The 18,589-nt window shown below is 41.7% G+C and overlaps 3 protein-coding genes across 4 annotated transcripts; 1 reads left to right on the forward strand and 2 right to left on the reverse strand.

Moving 5' to 3' along the window:
• Positions 1 to 1,020: 1,020 nt before the first annotated feature.
• proca (protein C (inactivator of coagulation factors Va and VIIIa), a) lies at positions 1,021 to 9,080 on the forward strand. The gene is made up of 9 exons (XM_032564532.1): positions 1,021 to 1,131; positions 1,412 to 1,495; positions 3,393 to 3,550; positions 4,182 to 4,206; positions 4,534 to 4,644; positions 4,848 to 4,988; positions 5,560 to 5,678; positions 7,404 to 7,521; positions 8,416 to 9,080. The coding sequence occupies exons 2-9, from the start codon at positions 1,417 to 1,419 to the stop codon at positions 8,982 to 8,984; spliced, it is 1,320 nt and encodes a 439-aa protein (XP_032420423.1). The 5' UTR covers positions 1,021 to 1,131; positions 1,412 to 1,416; the 3' UTR covers positions 8,985 to 9,080.
• Positions 9,081 to 9,540: 460 nt separating this feature from the next.
• Positions 9,541 to 17,553, reverse strand: dusp28 (dual specificity phosphatase 28). 2 transcript variants are annotated; one of them, XM_032564611.1, is made up of 3 exons: positions 17,447 to 17,553; positions 12,819 to 13,210; positions 9,541 to 11,387 (listed from the first exon to the last, which is right to left on the reverse strand). In XM_032564611.1, the coding sequence occupies exons 2-3, from the start codon at positions 13,164 to 13,166 to the stop codon at positions 11,286 to 11,288; spliced, it is 450 nt and encodes a 149-aa protein (XP_032420502.1). In that variant the 5' UTR covers positions 13,167 to 13,210; positions 17,447 to 17,553; the 3' UTR covers positions 9,541 to 11,285. The 2 variants fall into 2 exon arrangements, with proteins under 2 accessions (XP_032420502.1, XP_032420501.1); XM_032564610.1 differs by lacking the exon at positions 17,447 to 17,553 and adding an exon at positions 14,380 to 14,707.
• On the reverse strand, positions 15,057 to 17,856 carry LOC116720996 (zinc finger and SCAN domain-containing protein 2-like). Its single transcript, XM_032564558.1, has 2 exons — positions 17,447 to 17,856; positions 15,057 to 16,587 (listed from the first exon to the last, which is right to left on the reverse strand). The coding sequence occupies exons 1-2, from the start codon at positions 17,616 to 17,618 to the stop codon at positions 15,593 to 15,595; spliced, it is 1,167 nt and encodes a 388-aa protein (XP_032420449.1). The 5' UTR covers positions 17,619 to 17,856; the 3' UTR covers positions 15,057 to 15,592.
• Positions 17,857 to 18,589: the final 733 nt, after the last annotated feature.

Raw genomic sequence — 18,589 nt, forward strand, 5'->3', positions numbered from 1 at the left:
TATTCTGAAAAACCCAAAGTAAGCCGAGCCGAGACGAGACAAAAGAAGAAGAATAGCAAACCCTGATAAGCGTCTTGGTTTCCAGAGCCGCCCAGCGACGTCCTGGAGGCCGGCCCGGTTCCTCTGGCCCGGTTCCCTGTGGCCCGGTTCCCTGCGGCCCGGTTCCTCTGGCCCGGTTCCTCTGGCCAGGATCCTCTGGCCCGGTTCCCTGCAGCCCGGTTCTTCAGGCCCGGTTCCTCTGGCCCGGTTCCCTGCGGCCCGGTTCCTCTGGCCCGGTTCCCTGCGGCCCGGTTCTTCAGGCCTGGTTCCTCTGGCCCGGTTCCTCTGGCCTGGTTCCTCTGGCCCGGTTTCATTCATGCCATTCCTGAGTGGATCTCTGAACATCCAGGTTCTGCTGCTCGGTATCCGACCCGCAGACAGAAACGTTCATTTCTTCTCCTGGATGTTTTTCTCGTTAACATTCAGATTCAAACATCGAAGTGAAGAAGAAAACCAACGACATTTATCTTCTCAAATGTTTTTTGGCATAGAAAGAAGTCAGTTTTCTTTAAATGGCCTTTGACTAGGCCATTGAAAGACGTTTGTCCAAATGTTTTATAGAAGCTCTGTTCTCTGCTCGTCTCCTGGGATTTATTTTTGCTCACATTTGTTCATTGAACACATTTCACATTAGAGGGAAACGAAGATTTTTAGTTTTTGCTTCAGGCTCTTTCAGTTTTTTTCCTCGACTCTCCCATCTTGGACAACCCTGCTGCTTTTCCTCAGAGCTCAGTCTGATCAAGCACGAGGCGACAGTGGGAGGGAAATGAGTCAGACAGGAAGGACTTTCACTCTGTTTGGGTTTTTGACAGTAACTGAGTTCTAACAGCAAACAGAGGATCAGAGATCAGAACCAGAATCCTCCTGGTTCTGATCCACTTCCTGCTGTTTTATCAGAATCAGCAGATTTCTGTGTTGGACACTGAGATGCCGCTCGGCCTCAGAGGTGAGTGGGTGGAGGTCAAAGGTGAGGCTGTGTGTTGACAGGCTGCGCTGCAGACTGTGGACTCTCTGTCAACACGGCTGGTCACTCATTAACGCAGCGGCGGCCGACTGGACCAGCGTCTCAGCTTCAGCGCCGCTTCTTCGTATGTAAGTATAAAACCTGGTTCTGCCTCTGGAAGCAGCCACTTCCTGCTTCCTGCTTCCTGCTTCCTGCGTCTTGGCCTGACGATGAGCTGATGGAGCTCAGATTCTGTGGACGGACCGCAGGCCGAGTCGGTTCTGTCCAGAGAACTCTGAGCCTCCAGGCGACACAGATCAATATTCCGGTGGAGCTGCGAACGTTTCAGCGTTTTAAAAACCAGAATGATCGTCGCTCCGATCGTCTCAGTCGTCTTCAAGTCACCCGACTTTTGTTTGGTGTCTGCAGGTCTGATGGAGGCCAAGACTCGCTCCGTGTTCGGCCTGCTGCTCTGCGTCGCTCTGTGGTCGGCTGCAGCCCTCAGCCTGTCAGGTGGGATTACCTAAGATACTTTAAATACAAGGGAAACATCCAGAAGGAAAAACTTTGGAGGAAAAACCTTTGGAGGAAAAACCTTTGGAGGAAAACTCCTCCTGTCTGACCTGAACTCAGGGTGAACCAGACACGTCCAACTTTCTGATGAAAATGTTCAGGGTTTCATTGTTTTTCAGGGAAAAAATTAACATATTTGAGCTTATTGGTGCAATGCGTTGAATATGACAGAGCAGGTTCTGGTTCTGATCCGTTCAGAGACAGAACAGCTGCTGGTGGCTAAAAGATCTTAAAGTGCAAGAAAAACTTTACAGACAAAACGGCAAATAAATGTCCTTCATTTCGTCACCAGAGGATGAAAGAGAAAATAAGTTTTCTGCTTTTTATTATTACGTTGGAAAGAAAACATTTATTTTATCTCAATATAATGTCATATTTTTGTGTCATTTTTGTCCATCGTAACTTATAAAGTGGGATATTATTATTATTATTGTTATTATTATTATTACTATTATTATTTGATAGGTTTATTTTGTCATAACCTGCAAAGAATCAGCCAGAGACAGAGATTAGGTTTCTTTTGATTTCTTTTCTGCAGAATAGGAGAATTGAGAACAGACGCGACGAATCGCTGTCAAACACTGTCTGGACTCAATTCTGCCAGTTCTTTCTTCGCATTTCTCTTTATTGTATAGAAAAAGGAGGTTGGGCTTCTCTTCACACAGTCACACAGAGAATTGACCAACCGTCTTTACATTCTGGAACCTCTCATGGACATGCCCTTATAAGGGCATGTGGCTGACCACAACTAATCAGTTACAGATGGAACTAATAACACATGAATGTTTAACGTTTTTAGCTTCCAAGCAAACATCCTAAACAAAGTTAATAATATACTACAAAAGAAAGAAAAGTTAAGTAAATATAAAAAGAAGAAGAATATGAGAGTAATAATATAAAAAGAATAATATGAAAAGAATAATATGAAAACATAACTTGTAAAATAAACTCATGAGTAAATGAACAGGAGGATAATTTTTCTAACATTATTATTATTATTGTTATTATTATTATTATTATTATTATTGTTATTATTATTATTACTATTATTATTATTATTATTATTATTATTATTATTGTTATTATTATTATTGATACAGGTTCATTTCCTGATACAAAACACTAATTATTTATATTATTCTTTTCCAGAGATTTTAAAATCATTTTGTTCTTGTTGACGTTTGAAGTTTATAACTTCATAGAGATGAAACATTTTAAATACATTAAAATCTAAATTCTTTAATTCAACAGAATGAAGCGATTAGAACTGATCCAGACTCTCTTTTTAAAAAAATCTCAATTTGTTCATCCTAACATGAACATAAAGACGTTCAGTCATAATTCTCAGCAACATGCAGATCAGAAAATGTAAAGCACGGTGGAGGAGGAATGATGATGTGGGATTATTTTCATTTAGTTTTTACACATCTGCATGTAGTAGCTGGAATACAGTCACATTATGAAAACATATAAAGACAAGTTTCCCTTTAAAAGATGAAGATTCATCTTCCAGCTGCGACCAAATGAAGCTCAACACCAGATTTAAGATCCGGTCTGGTCCGGTCCGGTCCGGTCCGGTCCGATCCAATCTAGTCCTGTCCTGTCCTGTCCTGTCCGATCCGGTCCGGTCCGGTCCGATCTGGTCCGGTCCGATCCGGTCTGTTTCTGTTCAACAGAAATCCAGTTAAATGACCAGTTTTATAATGTGACTGTTAAAGTCTGATAAAAACCCAAACAGTGAAATGATTAAACGGTGTGTTTTCTTTGTGTTGGTGTGTGTGTGTGTGTGTGTGTGTGTTTCGGGGTGTGTTGGGGTGTGTGTGTGCTGTGTGTCCAGTGTTCTCCGACCCGCCCTCGGCCCACATGCTGCTCCGGTCCCGCCGGGCCAACAGCTTCCTGGAGGAGCTGAAGCCGCCCTCCAAGGAGCGCGAATGTGTGGAGGAGAAATGTGACTTTGAGGAGGCCAGAGAGATTTTCCAGACCCGGGAGGCGACAGTAAGTTATGAATCCGACCGGATTCAGGTTTTACTGGGAAGATTTATGGTTTTCAAAACTTTAGATTCTCATCCCGTCATAATTTCCACCCAGGAATCAGAGGTTTCTCTCTGTTAAATACTTTAGAGTTTTGATGCTTTTCATCCCTTCATCCTTCAGATCAAACCGTTTCAGAGGATTTATTGTCCTTAAGCAGCTGAAAATGAACGAATGAACCAAAAATTAAGCAACAAGAATCAAATATGAACCGAATCTTTCTGCACACATTTTAAATTCATTATGGAGAATTTTAAAGGCAGAAACAAACAGTTTAAGAAAAATCTAAATTCTGATGGAAGAAAGAAAAATAAAGAGAGCAGGTAAAAAAATGTTTTTATATCTGAACTCAGGTCAGACGTTCAGCAGAATCACGTTTCAGATTCTGATCTCAAAATAAACACTTTTCCCATTAAACTACACAGTTTAATGTAGTTTAAACTACACAGTTTAATGTAGTTTATTGTAGTTTAAACTGCACAGTTTAATGGGAAACGCTGTAGTTGAACTACAGAGTTCAGCTCTGGCTGAAGGGCCGAACATTCGGCCATAAACCGTTTCAGATCTTATCTCTGATGTTTTGTTTGTTTTGCAGCTGGATTTCTGGACCGTGTACACCGGTGAGTCACTTAAACACCGACAGCATTAAGAAAAAGATCCTGAAATTGTTAGCAGTTATATAAAAAAACCTGTGGATAAAAATAATAAACGCTGATGGAACATGTTTGTAGAGTTTTGCTTTCCTTCATGCTTTAATTTCTCAGAAAACTTCCAGCATCCCTGATGGAGAAACCAGCTGGTCTGACGTACGACTGTTATTGTAGATGAATTATTGAAAAACAGTAACTGACATAAACCCGAAACAGAAAAATGAACTTGTATGAAGCAGGAAGCAGGAAGCTGCAGTAAACTCGGTCCGGTCCGGTTCGGTCCGGTCTGTGTTTCAGATGGGAACCAGTGTCAGTCCCACATGTGTGTCCATGGAGACTGCGTGGATCAGCACCAGGACTACAAGTGCCTCTGTTACCATGGATACGAGGGCAGATACTGCCAATACAGTGAGTCTGACTTTCAGCCTGCGGGTCAGAAATATGAACCTGATGAGGGTTCAGGACAGGCGGCTGGTATCAGCTTGGACCCGGTTTTAATGTGGAGATGATCATCTATAACCATGTTATAACTAAAAGAGAAAAACACCACAAACATTTATTTACGATGCTTGACGTTATTAAAATCCCAATGAAATCTAAACTCTGTCCAGATGTAACAGCCTCAAACTGCTCTGTGGACAACGGCGACTGCGACCATGAATGCTCCGAGAGCGACGGCGGCGCGCGGCGCAGCTGCAGCTGCCTGAACGGATACAAACTGGACGACGACTCCAGGAAATGCAGCCCGAAAAGTGAGAGCGACTCCCAGCCTCAGATCAGCTGACGGCGCTACGGCTCTGATGAAAACTGATGTTTTCAATTTCAAAATGCTGCAATACATGTTACCCACCAGTAGGTGGAGAAACGTCCTGAGCATGACTAAAGCTGTGCTAGGCTAAAAATCGATTTGACCTTCAACTTTAATGTTACAAATCTGATATCGCAATGATGTCACACCATGTTAACCTTGTTCCAGTTGTTACTGGGAACCAGTGTGGTCTGCCAGTGTGAAGGTAAACTGTACCATGAAGGTGAGAAATTTAGGAGTTACAGACTGACAGAAGTAGAAATTACAAGTTTGTCTCTCCTGCAATTTTGAGTTAAAAGGTCAAAAATATATTTTTTTTAGGTCAAGATTTTTGCTTCAGGGTTCTGAAGTTAATTTTTACCAAATTAAAAATCATAAAATTCCAGCTTTCCAGTAGAAGAGGAATGCAGCATGCTCCTCTAGATGTAACTGAAGCTAGAAAGACAAAACATGAACTGGCCTGGATTCCTGCTAACATGCTAACATGCTAACATGTTTCCTGCTTGGCGCTGCAGGTACCTCGTCTTGTGGTCAGATTCTGATCGACAGGTCGGAGTACAGCGAGCCGGTGGACGGCCTGCTGCCCTGGACGCTCGGAGGGGAGGTGGGCAAGAAGGGGGAGAATCCCTGGCAGGTAACCGAGCAACAGGGAAACTCAGAGTTCAGCCTCATCTTTGACCAGAATATGAAAAAAGAGATTTTTATCTGCACAGTTTGGCTGATTTAGTTCAGGTTTTTAACATTCTACCTCAAACATAAACCATCAAATACTTGAACTTCAGAATAATAAGTCATTCCCAACCCTGGAGTCGATAATCGGCTGTTTTTAGAGCCTCGTATTTCTAAGGCCAAGTCTTCCATACAGACTACAGGAACTGCTCTGCTGGCGATTTCAAGATCAACACAACTTCATCGTCTGCAGAAGTGACAGAAACCCAAACCTGTCCAAACTCACAGCTTTGGCTTTCCAGCTGCAGATAAGAACTTAGTTACCAGAAAAATTCAATCAGGCTGGCTTTACTCCCACCAACCAACCCAACCAACCAACCAACCAACCAACCCAACCAACCAACCCAACCAACCAACCAACCAACCAACCAACCAACCAACCAACCAACCCACCAACCCAACCAACCAACCAACCAACCAACCCAACCAACCAACCAACCAACCAACCAACCAACCAACCAACCAACCAACCAACTCAACCAACCAACCCAGCCAACCAACCAACCAACCAACCAACCAACCAACCAACCCAACCAACCAACCAACCAACCAACCCAACCAACCCAACCAACCCAACCAACCAACCAACCAACTCAACCAACCAACCAACCAACCATACAACCCAGCCAACCAACCAACCAACCAACCAACCAACCAACCAACCAACCAACCCAGCCAACCAACCAACCAACCAACCAACCAACCAACCCAACCCACCCACCCACCCACCCACCCACCCACCCAACCAACCAACCAACCAACCAACCAACCAACCAACCAACCCAACCAACCAACCAACCAACCAACCAACCAACCAACCAACCAACTCAACCAACCAACCAACCAACCAACCAACCAACCAACCAACCAACCCAACCAACCAACCAACCAACCAACCAACCAACCAACCAACCAACCAACCAACCAACCAACCAACCAACCAACCAACCAACCAACCAACCCAACCAACCAACCAACCAACCAACCAACCAACCAACCAACCAGGCTGTCTGCATGTCTGTGTTGGGTTTAAGCAACGAATCCCTTCTGAACATTGGAAGGTTTTGTATGTCAGACATTTCTCACTGGAAAGGAACTTTGAGGTGAATCAAAAAAGTCTCAATGGAGACATGATGTCTCAGGAACGTTTCACTGCAGGAAACATTCCTGAACCTCAAAACCTTAAATCTGGACACTTTGAAGGTTCGGTGGATCAGATTCCTCTGCAGTTAAAGACGACGATGAAGACGGAGCTGAACGTGATGAAGAGTTAACAATCATTCTGCTGTGCAGATTGGCAAAACAAACGGAAAATTATTTCAAATAGGTAAAAAGAAAAGATGACCAACTGGATAAGTTATAGATATTTTGTTATGGATTTTTAGTCAGAATGATTAAAGTTCATACTGAGAACACTGAGCTCTGATTTTGGATTCACAATTCATTTAAAAAATACCAACATACTGGGTTTGGTGAAACTTTGCTCAAAGCCAGAAATAAACTTCCAAATTAAAGTCAGATTTGGTTTAAAAATTAAAGTAATCTGAATACTTAGTTAAATGTGTTCAGTGTGTTTCCAGGCCGGTGTGTAATATTAATATTAATATTTCATGTATGTTTGTACGTGTAGGTGCTGGTGCTGAATGCCAGAGGGCAGTTTCACTGCGGAGGGGTTCTTATTGATGAAAACTGGGTCCTGACTGCTGCCCACTGCCTGGAAAACAACTTCAGGTTCAGCGTACGACTGGGTGAGCTCTCCGTCTGCAGACACAAATACAGAATCCATAAACCATCAAACTGAACATAATACAAAACAAAGAGAAAATGATACTGAAGTATTTGTGAAACTTTTATTTCATCTTCTTTTAATCACAGAGCAGCAGGTTTCACATTTAATTTCAGCCTCTGTTTCTTTCATCAACTTGGGAAAAACTTCAGTCATGTAGCAGAAACTTCAAACGTTGAGCTGCTGTATCTGATATGTTGGTGTTTATGCTGAGGAAGATCTGGTTCTATAGATCTACAGAGAGAAAATGAAGGTTTTTCTGGACATCAAGTCTTTGAAGTAATGGTGTCATCTTCAATGAGCTGTTAAACTGATTAGTGCGTGAACACTGAGATCAGTGGTGTGGACTTCACAGTTTTCTGCTGAGTCATGCCTGGGGATGACTCAGCATCCTGTGTTTTATTATCATTATTTTTCATATTTAAGTGACCATCTGGGCATTGAAATTAAATGATCTATGAATGATCCTGAGTGATCAGATGAGGATGAAGAGAATAAAACAAGCAATCAGCAAAGACGTTACGGCAAAAGCTTCACTTTCAGTTTCAAGCATCTGACATCCTGATGTGAGTAAAGCCTCAGTATAGCATAGAGTGACATTGAGTGATGTCATTACTGCGTCATTGCTGGAGTATTTTAGTGCATATATGCAGAGAACGTTGGCGTGTAAGTACATTTTTCCAACCTCTGCCTGATTTATCTGATGATAAATCTCTTATTCTCCAGGTTTAGATGTGCAGCTCGGCATTGTGGGAGAGTTGTTTTCCTGAGGCAGTTTCGCTTTCACAAGATGTAATAGTGTGACAGGAGTGTTAAAAACGTAACACCTCATCCTGATCATGACCTTTTTACTCAGGTGACTACGAGCGAATGAGAAATGAAGGCACAGAGGTTTTGCTTAGAGTCACCAAAACCTTCAAACATCCCAAGTACAACTCCAGGATGGTGGACAACGACATCGCCCTGATGCGTCTGCAGTCGCCCGCCCCGTTCTCCAAATACATCGTCCCCGCCTGCTTACCTGGCCGCGCCTTGGCCGAGAAGGTGCTCCACCTGAACGGCACCACCACTGTGGTGACGGGCTGGGGTAAAGATGACAGCGGGAAGTACAGCTCAGCGCTCAACGTCATCAAAGTCCCGCTGGTTAATCACACCTTTTGCAGCCAGCAGATGTTTCCCCATGAAATCACCAACAACGTCCTCTGTGCCGGGATCCTGGGTCAGAAAATCGACGCCTGTGAGGGGGACAGCGGGGGGCCGATGGTCACTCTGTACCGGGGCACCTGGTTCCTGGTCGGCCTCGTGTCGTGGGGCGAGCGCTGTGGCATGGTGGACAAGTTGGGCATCTACACCAAGGTGTCCAACTACAACGAGTGGATCACTCAGGTACAGGAGGAATGGGACCGAGGAGTTCATCCTCAGTAACACCCAACCAGCCCGTCTGCTCCGTCAAACCCACAGGAACGACTCAGTGCATCAACGCTGATGGAAACGTTTTGTTAAATAAACCTGGTAACTCCAGAGAGGCTTCAGTGTCTGTTTAATCCCCACTGACCTTCGTACTTCAGCTCAATAACCAGATGTAAATGTTCAAGCTTCTGAAGGGTTTTATAAACCCGACTCTTCTGAAGCATCTGAATGTGTTCGATCTGTTCATCTACAGTCTACAGTAAAAAACATGCTGGTTTGTCAAAACGCCTGTTTAACTCAGATTATTTAAATTATGCTGTCAGTCTCATTCCTCACACAGCTGCAGTCAGACTAAAACATTTAACTTCTGTTTGGGAAATAATTCAACTTTGAAATGAATTGAATCGGATGAATAACGAACTGAGTCTTCTCACGCTCTCCACTTATTTTGTGCCTTCCTGGTTGCCGTACATCATTTTAGTGTCCAAACAAACATTAAATGTGATGATATTCAGATTATCTGATGATGATCTGAGGTGAAACAACAAACTGTAACATGATTACACACCAATCAGCTCAGAATGCAGAACTTTTATTATATTTACTGTCATTTTCCTCCAGTTAAAACTGAGTGTACAGCTTCTTAAAGGGACAGAGACACATTCAGGTGTTACATTCACTAAAGGCATTTACTGTAGGCTAAAATGTTCTAAGAACTGAACACAGTTTGAAGTAGATATGAAGATAAAATGATTAAATTCAAGCTGAGTAAAGATTCACCTGAGATACAGAACATCACCGTCAGACTACAGACGCTTCAACTTCACCAAATATCACGAATATGAACTTCATAAACTCACTGAGGTTATTAAACTACATCCACGTTTAAACAAGTTTCAACGGTTACCATGGTTTCATCTAGAGAAGCCAGTAAAACATTAATAAACATGGAGTTCTGCTGACCTGAGTTTTTATTGATTTTATTATTGGAACAGGATGCTGACTCAGCAAAACATTCATCTCTAAAACTTCCCTCTAAGTCGCCTGGTTTTAAATTTGTGCTTTTGATTAAATGTTTGAAAAACCAAAACAAGTTTCCACCAGTTCATGATGTCAGTTTCCACAAAGATGCTTTTTTTATTTAGACTTGAGAAATTTGATTTATTATTGCATTTCCCTTTGTCTGATAAAACAAATCAAACTAAATCTGTTGTTTTCTATAAAAGGTTGAGAAACGATTAAAGTTTAACTTTAACTCACCTTCCCTCTGAAAAAAACTGCTTTTCACACAAACTGATCCAGATCTAAAGGTTCTAGATATTTATCTTGTTCACAGATTATTAGACTAACAAGCCAGAATATTTCACTGTTTGCTCTTCAAACTTTAAAACACGATGATGTCACTTCCACCCACCTTAGTCAGAAAATACATTTCAGATGATTCTGATGACCAAAGCTATTAAAATCACAGCTGGAGGAAAGATGGAGCGTTTCTCTGTCCAAATCTAAAAATAAATATAAATTATCATTAACAAAATGTTTTCATCAGTTGGAGTTTCTTTTCGTTTTGTCTCTCTGAGTTTTTTCCTTCCTTTGGTCAGAAAAAAATAGATTAAATTTGAGAAAAACGTCCAAATATGAAACCAGAAAACTTAACAGAACAAAACAGATTTGAAAAATATATTTGTTCTAAAAAATATTCTAATAAATTTAAACACCAATATATATATATATATATATATATATATATATATATAAATATTTGGTTCATGGTTCTTATTTAAGAGGAGAAATAAATGAAGTTTGTGATTTAAATGTGAAATAATGATTAAAATAATAAATCATTGAACTCTTTAAAATCCAATCTGCCTAATTTGTTTGTCAAAACTTCATTTCCTCATTCAGTCACTTTTCACACCAATAATTATATTTTTTCAGAAAATAAATAAAATTCTTTACAGATTTGATGTTTTCTTCACAGTTTTCCTTGTTTTTTATGGGTTTATTTTTTAGTTTTTAGATTTGCTGCAGAAGAAACTCTGAAGGTGAAACACTACATGTTATGACGTACTCCACATGTATCACTTTATGCAATATAAACACTATTTATGTATTTCTGAGTCATTATTAATGTTTTTACTTCCTCAACATTTGCTCTCTCAAATCTAATCTCTTGGTTTTGTGGTTGATTATTGTTTGATTTCAGGTTTTCTCTCCTGTTTGCTCCTCAAACTGACCCGAAGTTTAGTTTTTAGATTCAGATTCAAACTGTGATGGTTGTGAATCGGAGCAGAGAGGAAAACGTCCTCAGCTTCATCAGGACGCTCCTCTCCTCTTCCTCAGCTCCTCCTCGTATCGCTGCAGCTGAGACATGAAGCCGGGGTTCGGATCCACGACGTGCCGAGCCGTTTTCACCCTCTGGGAGGAAACAACAGTCAGAAGGACTCTGGAACCGAGGTTCTGATCCGGTTCCAACACCTGAGCTCTGAGTGAAGCAGGGATGCTGCCCTCTGCTGTTGGTTTAGATAAATCACTGATATAAACTAAACACCGTTAAACTGCAGGACCAGACTATTTACTGAAACATTTAGAAAATCAACTAAAACTGCAGAGAAATGAAACCAAAAAGAGGCAGAAGGAGGTTTCTGCTTCAATCTGAGCAATCTGACCGCTGACAAAGAATAGAAATAGAATAGAAATAGAAATAGAATAGAAATAGAAATAGAATAGAAATAGAATAGAAATAGAAATAGAATAGAAATAGAATAGAAATAGAAATAGAATAGAAATAGCCTCTATTGTCCCAAAGAGGAGAAATTCATCTTTATCAGCAGCATCAGATAAAAGGTTTGACACTAAATTAAAATAAAAAAGTGTTAAAATATATAAAAAACTATTTTTTAAATATTTTATAAGATTTTATACATGTTGGATTATTACAACAACAACAACAATAATAATAATAATAATAATAATAATAAATAATAATAATAATGTACAAGATTATGAACAAAGAAACTGCAACATATTTCATTTCTTGATTCTGACATAATTTAAGGTTTTCAGGTTTTTATTTTCCTCATATTGTTTCATAATTATTGTTTAAGCTGCATCACTTCAGTTATTCCTTCTTTATAAATGTAATTATTGATAAATCATCTTTAACGCTGTTCCCCTTTATCTCCCCTCTGAACTCAGTGACCTCTGAACTCAGTGACCTCAGTGGTCAGCAGGATTTTATTCTGTCTGTCTGTCGGGTCCAAAGTCACCTTGGACATTAAAACCTTTGGTTCTGCTGAGCAGACGGAACCGCTCAGCGCCGGTTCTTTCATCTTTCCTGTCTGATCCTGTTACAGCTGCTGGTTCTGACCCGGAGTTACAAATATGAACTCATGGGAATTTAATGTGTCTGTAAAACATAGAGAAGGTCAAAGGTCACTGTTGAACATCTGCTTTGCTTCTGTTTGGACCAAACATCCCATCGTTCAGTCAGTCGCTGTAATAAAGAGAACCGGTCTTTAACGTTCAGAACCTTCACTGAACATTTACGGGTTGAAATAAAAACTCATTTGTTTGGGCTGAAGCAGAACCGGACCAGGTAGAACCGGACCAGGTAGAACCGGACCAGGTAGAACCGGACCAGGTTCTGCTGCTTCCCTGTGAAAGTCTGAACATTTGCAGATGACTCTGTGATTCTATTTGCTCCGGTTCTTCTGAACTCCAGAACCAAGCTGGACATCGCAGCTCATTAGAAGCAACATTTACTTTCAACATGTTTTATTGTGTCATGAATGGAGGAACCGTTGGCACCGACTCAGCAAACCCCCAAACCCAGAAGCCCTGGATCACCTGTACGGCCTCCGCCAGCGTCATCCTGCGGTGCTTCATCAGGTAGGCCATGCAGATGGTGGCCGAGCGGCTGCGTCCGTTCTTGCAGTAGACCACGCTGCGTCCGCCGCGGTTGGCCTCCTTCTGGATGGCGTCGGCGCAGCGGTCAAAGTGGCGGTACAGATCCTCGCCGGGGTCGTCGTAGACGGGGATCTGCATCCTGGTGACGCCGCTGCTGGTCGGGAACGGCTGCTGCTTGGACACATTGATGCAGAGCGTCACCGCCTCCTGCTGGATGAGGTCGTCGCTGCAGGCTGAGCGGGCGTTGCTGATGAACAGAGCCTTGGTGACTTTACACAGCTGCAGCATCCTGGCTGACCCTCCTGGGCCTCCTTACCAACGCTAACAGCTTCCTGGTCGGAAGGAGAAGCATGAGAGTGTTAAACATGGACAGTTTAGCGAAACTAAAATGACTAAGATTTGATCCAAATTCTGCACAAAGATCTACTGTCAACTCCTCAGATTCCTGCTGATGGTAAAAGTTTATCGCCTGACAGAGAACAGAGAGAAAGAAACCATAAGCTCTGTACCTTCTGAATTGTTCATGCTACCGATTAAAAGCAACTTGTGTGTGAACAGTTTCTGACCCCAAAGCGACGAAGAAGAACATGGACATGAACACAGCAGCAGCAAAATGGCCGCCGCTGTCTGTGGGTGGAGTTGAACGTGTTTCCGATCCGACAGCCCCGCTGACCGGAGCAGCGGCTTCTGGAGAGAAATCTGACTGGACACAGACTTCTTTCATTTCAGAATCAATCATTTCAGTCGTTGTTTACATCCAGATTTACTTCTGGTGCAGGATTATGACGCATGTCCCACATTCATGACGTAATAATCGGATAAAATGTGACATGACCGTTCAGACTGCAGAAAACGGGATTTAGTTCCACATATAAAAGTGACACAAATCTGACAGTTTGGGGGTAAAAAGGTTTGAGTTGGTCCGTTCAGACTGATGTGAAATAATCTGATTCGAGTCGCATTTACCTGCTGAGTCAACGAGCGACAGAGACGCGATATTTCAGTTTGGCTAAGAAAGTAACGGTGACGCCACCTGGTGGCAGGAAAAGGAAACTACCAACAGATGCTGTCCGCTTTCTGAGGCTGGTGGGAAAAAAAACCTTCAGTTTCCAGGGACTCGATGCTGCTGATCACTGGATATGTAACATATGAAATACATATGTAATAAATCACTAATTAGCTTCTGTAATAAATGTATATTTTACCCAACAAACCAAACATCCAGAGTTTATTACAGCAGTGAAGTTTCTCCAGCCTGGTCAGTTAAAGTGGAAATATGTTTTATGTATTTCTCTCGTTTTTCATTTTTATGTTTGATATTAAATGTTTTTGCATTAAAATGAAATAATACATTTTAAATCTGGACACAGTGGATTATTTCAGATATATCATCATTTAGGTATAATTCCTCATTTATTCAAAAATAAAAAAAACATTTCAACACCTAACACACACACACACACACCCCCACACACACACACACACACCCCGTCTGTCTGACCTGCAGCTGGATCCTCCTGAATGAACCCGTTCTCCGTCCGTTCCTGCAGACCGACTGATCCGCTGTGTTCAGGTCTCCTCATGACCCCCAACTGTTCTGATCAACAACACACACACACTCACGCATACACACACACCGCTCCTGCTGCTATATTTATGCTGCTGACAGCTGCAGGGTCCTAATGCTGCTCAGATTAAAGGAACCAGTGAGTTTGTGTCTGTCTGGACTCGGCTGCTTCTGTCTGTCAACTGATGTTTGTAATATTTAGTCATAAAAATCACTTTGCTGAAGAATCAAGTTTGGTTCTATTTCACCTCAAAGTTCCAGCCTGATCTGTTTTCAGCAGATTTTCTGTTTTATGGTTTGAAAATGTGACTCAGATTCAAACTGAGTGAAAAAGACTGAATGTAGAGCAGCACAGGCTGGATGAATCTGTATGTTATTAAATCTTACATATTAAAATAAGAAACATGCATGAATCACTTTAATACTCCATATCTGACTGATATATGTAAATATCATTTCTGTTCAGAAAAGAGAAACTCTGACTGGAGGGAAATAAAAGCAAAGTGAAGAAAAACTGAAATCTGTGTTTGAATGTTTTCATAAAAATCTGCAGCTGATTAATGAAATTATTCAGATTTCTCTGTTTTCTATAGATCTATTTCTCAGGCATGTTACAGGAAAACAGGTTTTTAGTAAAACTGGAAACATTTACAGAACTCAAGTTTACAAAAAAAAGATTCTTTACTGTAAAAAACAAAATGACAGTTATTTGTTGCTCAACTTCAAAGAGTTGCAGAGGTTGATGTCTGTGGCAGGAAGGATCTCCTGTAGCAGTCTGTTACAGTGAATCAGCAGAAGCCTCTGACTGAAGACAGTGTTGTTGTTTAATGGCCTCATGAATGAGACGCTCCAGGTTGTCTGTGACGTTCTGCTCTTCAGATTCAACCTTCCTGACATTAAACCATCATTCGTCTCAAACTCATCGTAACTAAAATGTTCTTCAGAACTTTTCCCACATTTGGCCAGTAGAGGGAGCTGGTTCCCACCTGTGTTCTGGTTTTGTTGCAGACTGCTGGAAGATCTCCAGTAGAACATGTTGTAAACTCACATAGCTTTGATTTACTTCATGCCATCTGTTGTCCCTGCAGATGTTTCGGGACACTCGTCCCCAGTGTTGGACAGACACGTCGTCCTCACATGCAGGACCTCAGCCAGATGTATAATTGTTGCCGGCGTGCGTTGTGGCGTGTTTTTTCAGCGTTGCAGCGTATTGAAACCTCTCCCCACACGAGCTACAGGAGTACGGCTTCTCTCCTGTGTGCGTCCTCATGTGGACGATCAGGCTGTTGCTCCGACTGAATCGTTTCCCGCAGGTTTTGCAGGAGTACTTCTTCTCGCCGGTGTGCGTCCTCATGTGAGCCTTCAGGTTTCCGCTCTGAGTGAAGCTTTTCCCACAGATCTGGCAGGAATACCTCCGGTCGCCCATGTGGATGGCGGTGTGCCACTTGAAGGCTGATGAGTTGGTGAATCTTTTCCCGCAGGTGTTGCACAGGTATGGCTTCTCCCCAGTATGGGTTCTCATGTGGACCAACATGCTGTAGCTGCACCTGAAGCTTTTCCCACATGTCTCGCAGGAATACGGCTTCTCGCCCGTGTGCAACCTCGCATGATATCTCAGAGTGGACGCGGCTTTGAAAGATTTCCCGCATTCGTTGCAGACGTACGGCTTCACTCCCGTGTGGTTCATGTGATGCATCTTCAGGTGATATTTTTTCCTAAAGATTTTTCCACAGAAGTCACATTTTAAGGCGTCGCGTCCTGCCTGAGAAACACTCTGCTTGTCTGAAACTGGATAAACGTCCTGGCTGATGATCTCACTGCCATTGTCTTCAGGTCCTTCATGATCCGTCTGTTCTGTCTTTGTGGATCCTAGATCTACATCCTCGCCTCCTTCCTGATGCAGAGTCTGGAGACCATCAAAGGTTTCCTCTGCTACTCTGGGCTCACCTTCCCCATACAGAAGCGCCACCAGAAACGTTTTGGACTCTTCATCGGGCTCCAGTTGATCCATCTGCAGACTGCTGCCGGGTTCCTCCTGCTCCTCTTTGATCTGTGGAGGTTCTGGCGCCTCCTGCTGGTGGCAGAGCTGCGGCTCGGCAGGAAGCTCCTCCTGCTCCAGATGAACGTGTTGCTGTGGAAGATCTAATAGGGAAACGGTTTGGATAAAGTTCAGGAAAACATCAAAACAAACCTGTTTCATCATTTTTATAAAAGGTGAATTTATTTGTTACAAACTTTTGGTAGAAAAGCAAACTACTGACCTCTGCTGGTTAACTGAAAAACAAGCTTTAGGAAGTAGATTAAACTACTTCCTGTTTGGGGTTTAACCAACCTAGCTTTAGCATTACAGTTGGAGCTTTAACTAAAACATTTAGTATGTTTAGCTTTGAGATGCATAAAAATAAAATATATAATCTTATGTTGACAGTTAACTGCTGCATCGTCGGTGCACAAAGGAGCGCTACAGCAGATCCTTCCTCCCACACAACACTCCATAATTCTGCTTTTATTGGCACATTTTTCTTTTTTTATGAAAATATATAGAGGCGCATTTCCCTCTCTAAATGATCATACTCTAATGCTATTTTTTTTTACCTGTACAGTATTATTTGTCTTATACTAAATATTTGTCGTTGCAGTAAACTCTTTCATTCTTGTTTTTCCAAGACATTTTTAAGTTTGTTATTCTCTACCAGACATTTCAGAATAGATGGGTAAATTTTTATACCAGGAAATAAAACATGACTGTTTCAGTCATTTCATTTTGCAGGCCTGTTTAAGCTCCGCTCCTGTCGTTCAGTCTGAGGGTAAAGAAGCAGCTCATTAGTCCAGAACATCACCTGATCAGGCGGCAGCATCCTGACCGTGTGTGGCCCTTTAAATCTGGCAGTTAAAGCCTCAGATCTCTGATAAATCACTACATTTAAACCTGGTTGGTTAAATTAACCAACCAGAGTCACATCCCTGTATTTACTCTCTGAGCTCATATAAAACTCCATACCTGCTGGTTTCTCATGTGTTCGTGTTTTCCAGCTGGTTTCCATCATTCTGCGCTGACGGTCGAGCTCTTCTTCATACTGAATGACGGTTTTCTCAAAAACTCCGAAGATTTCTTCCGCAGCAGCAGCTAGCCGCTGCCTGATGAACTCTCTCACATTCAGAGCTGAACACATTGTTGTTCCTGACCGCAGAAAACCAGCAAACAACCCGCACAATGGAGCTACAAGCTACAAGCTACAAGCTAGCTTCTCATTGTTTACTTCCGCCGGGAGGTCAGAAGATCCGCACCATCTCAACGCCGGCGCACATGGTGGCGCGCTGGGTGGGTGGAGTCTGTGTTGAAAGCTCTCTGCATTTAAAAGCTGATTTCTCCAGATATGAGTTTTTCAGTTTAAGACACGGATGTCCAAAGTGCGGCCTGGGGGCCATTTATGGCCGCTGGGGGCCATTTACGGCCCCTGGATTGATTTTTGTGCGACTGCAATTCAAGAATCATACAAATATGACTCTCTGCAGGTGGTTAATGCAGATAGAAACTTTTAATTATACCCATTTTATTCATCCACTAACAAAGTTTACTTATAGTTATTACAGATATAAAATATTGAAAAAAACAAATAGTGAATTAGCATTTTCTTTAGTTTCATCATAAACAGAATCGTGTCTATCCAGTGACCTTTACTCAAAAGCAGAGTTGGTTCACTTAAATCTGTTTTTTAAATCATATTATATTACTCTCTAATCTTAAACATATATAGAGTGTTGCATTAATTATTTCTTGCATGTTTGAGAAATCAAATCTGTTTTTATTTATTATCTCAATTCTAATGTTGTTAGGGAAACTTTCCACTTTAATGCATATACAGTAGACATAAAAAATCCAGAGTGGAGGCCGACTAGGGACATTATAGCTTCAATATAAAATCTCAGAGTTTTTCATACCAAATCTGATTTTAATAAAAAGAAAAAGAAATTACAAATAAAAGGAAAGGGTTAGCGTTAAACTCTTATTCCATTTTGGGAGTTGAGTTGAATTCAAAGTCCAACTAAAGACAAGCTGATGGCCACAGTGAAGTCTAAAGAATATTACGATATTGTTACTATTCACTGACTTATGATTTTATTCTTGTATTATTTCAGCTTT

Source organism: Xiphophorus hellerii, chromosome 6, assembly GCF_003331165.1.
Source record: "Xiphophorus hellerii strain 12219 chromosome 6, Xiphophorus_hellerii-4.1, whole genome shotgun sequence".
Classification (NCBI taxonomy): domain Eukaryota; kingdom Metazoa; phylum Chordata; class Actinopteri; order Cyprinodontiformes; family Poeciliidae; genus Xiphophorus; species Xiphophorus hellerii.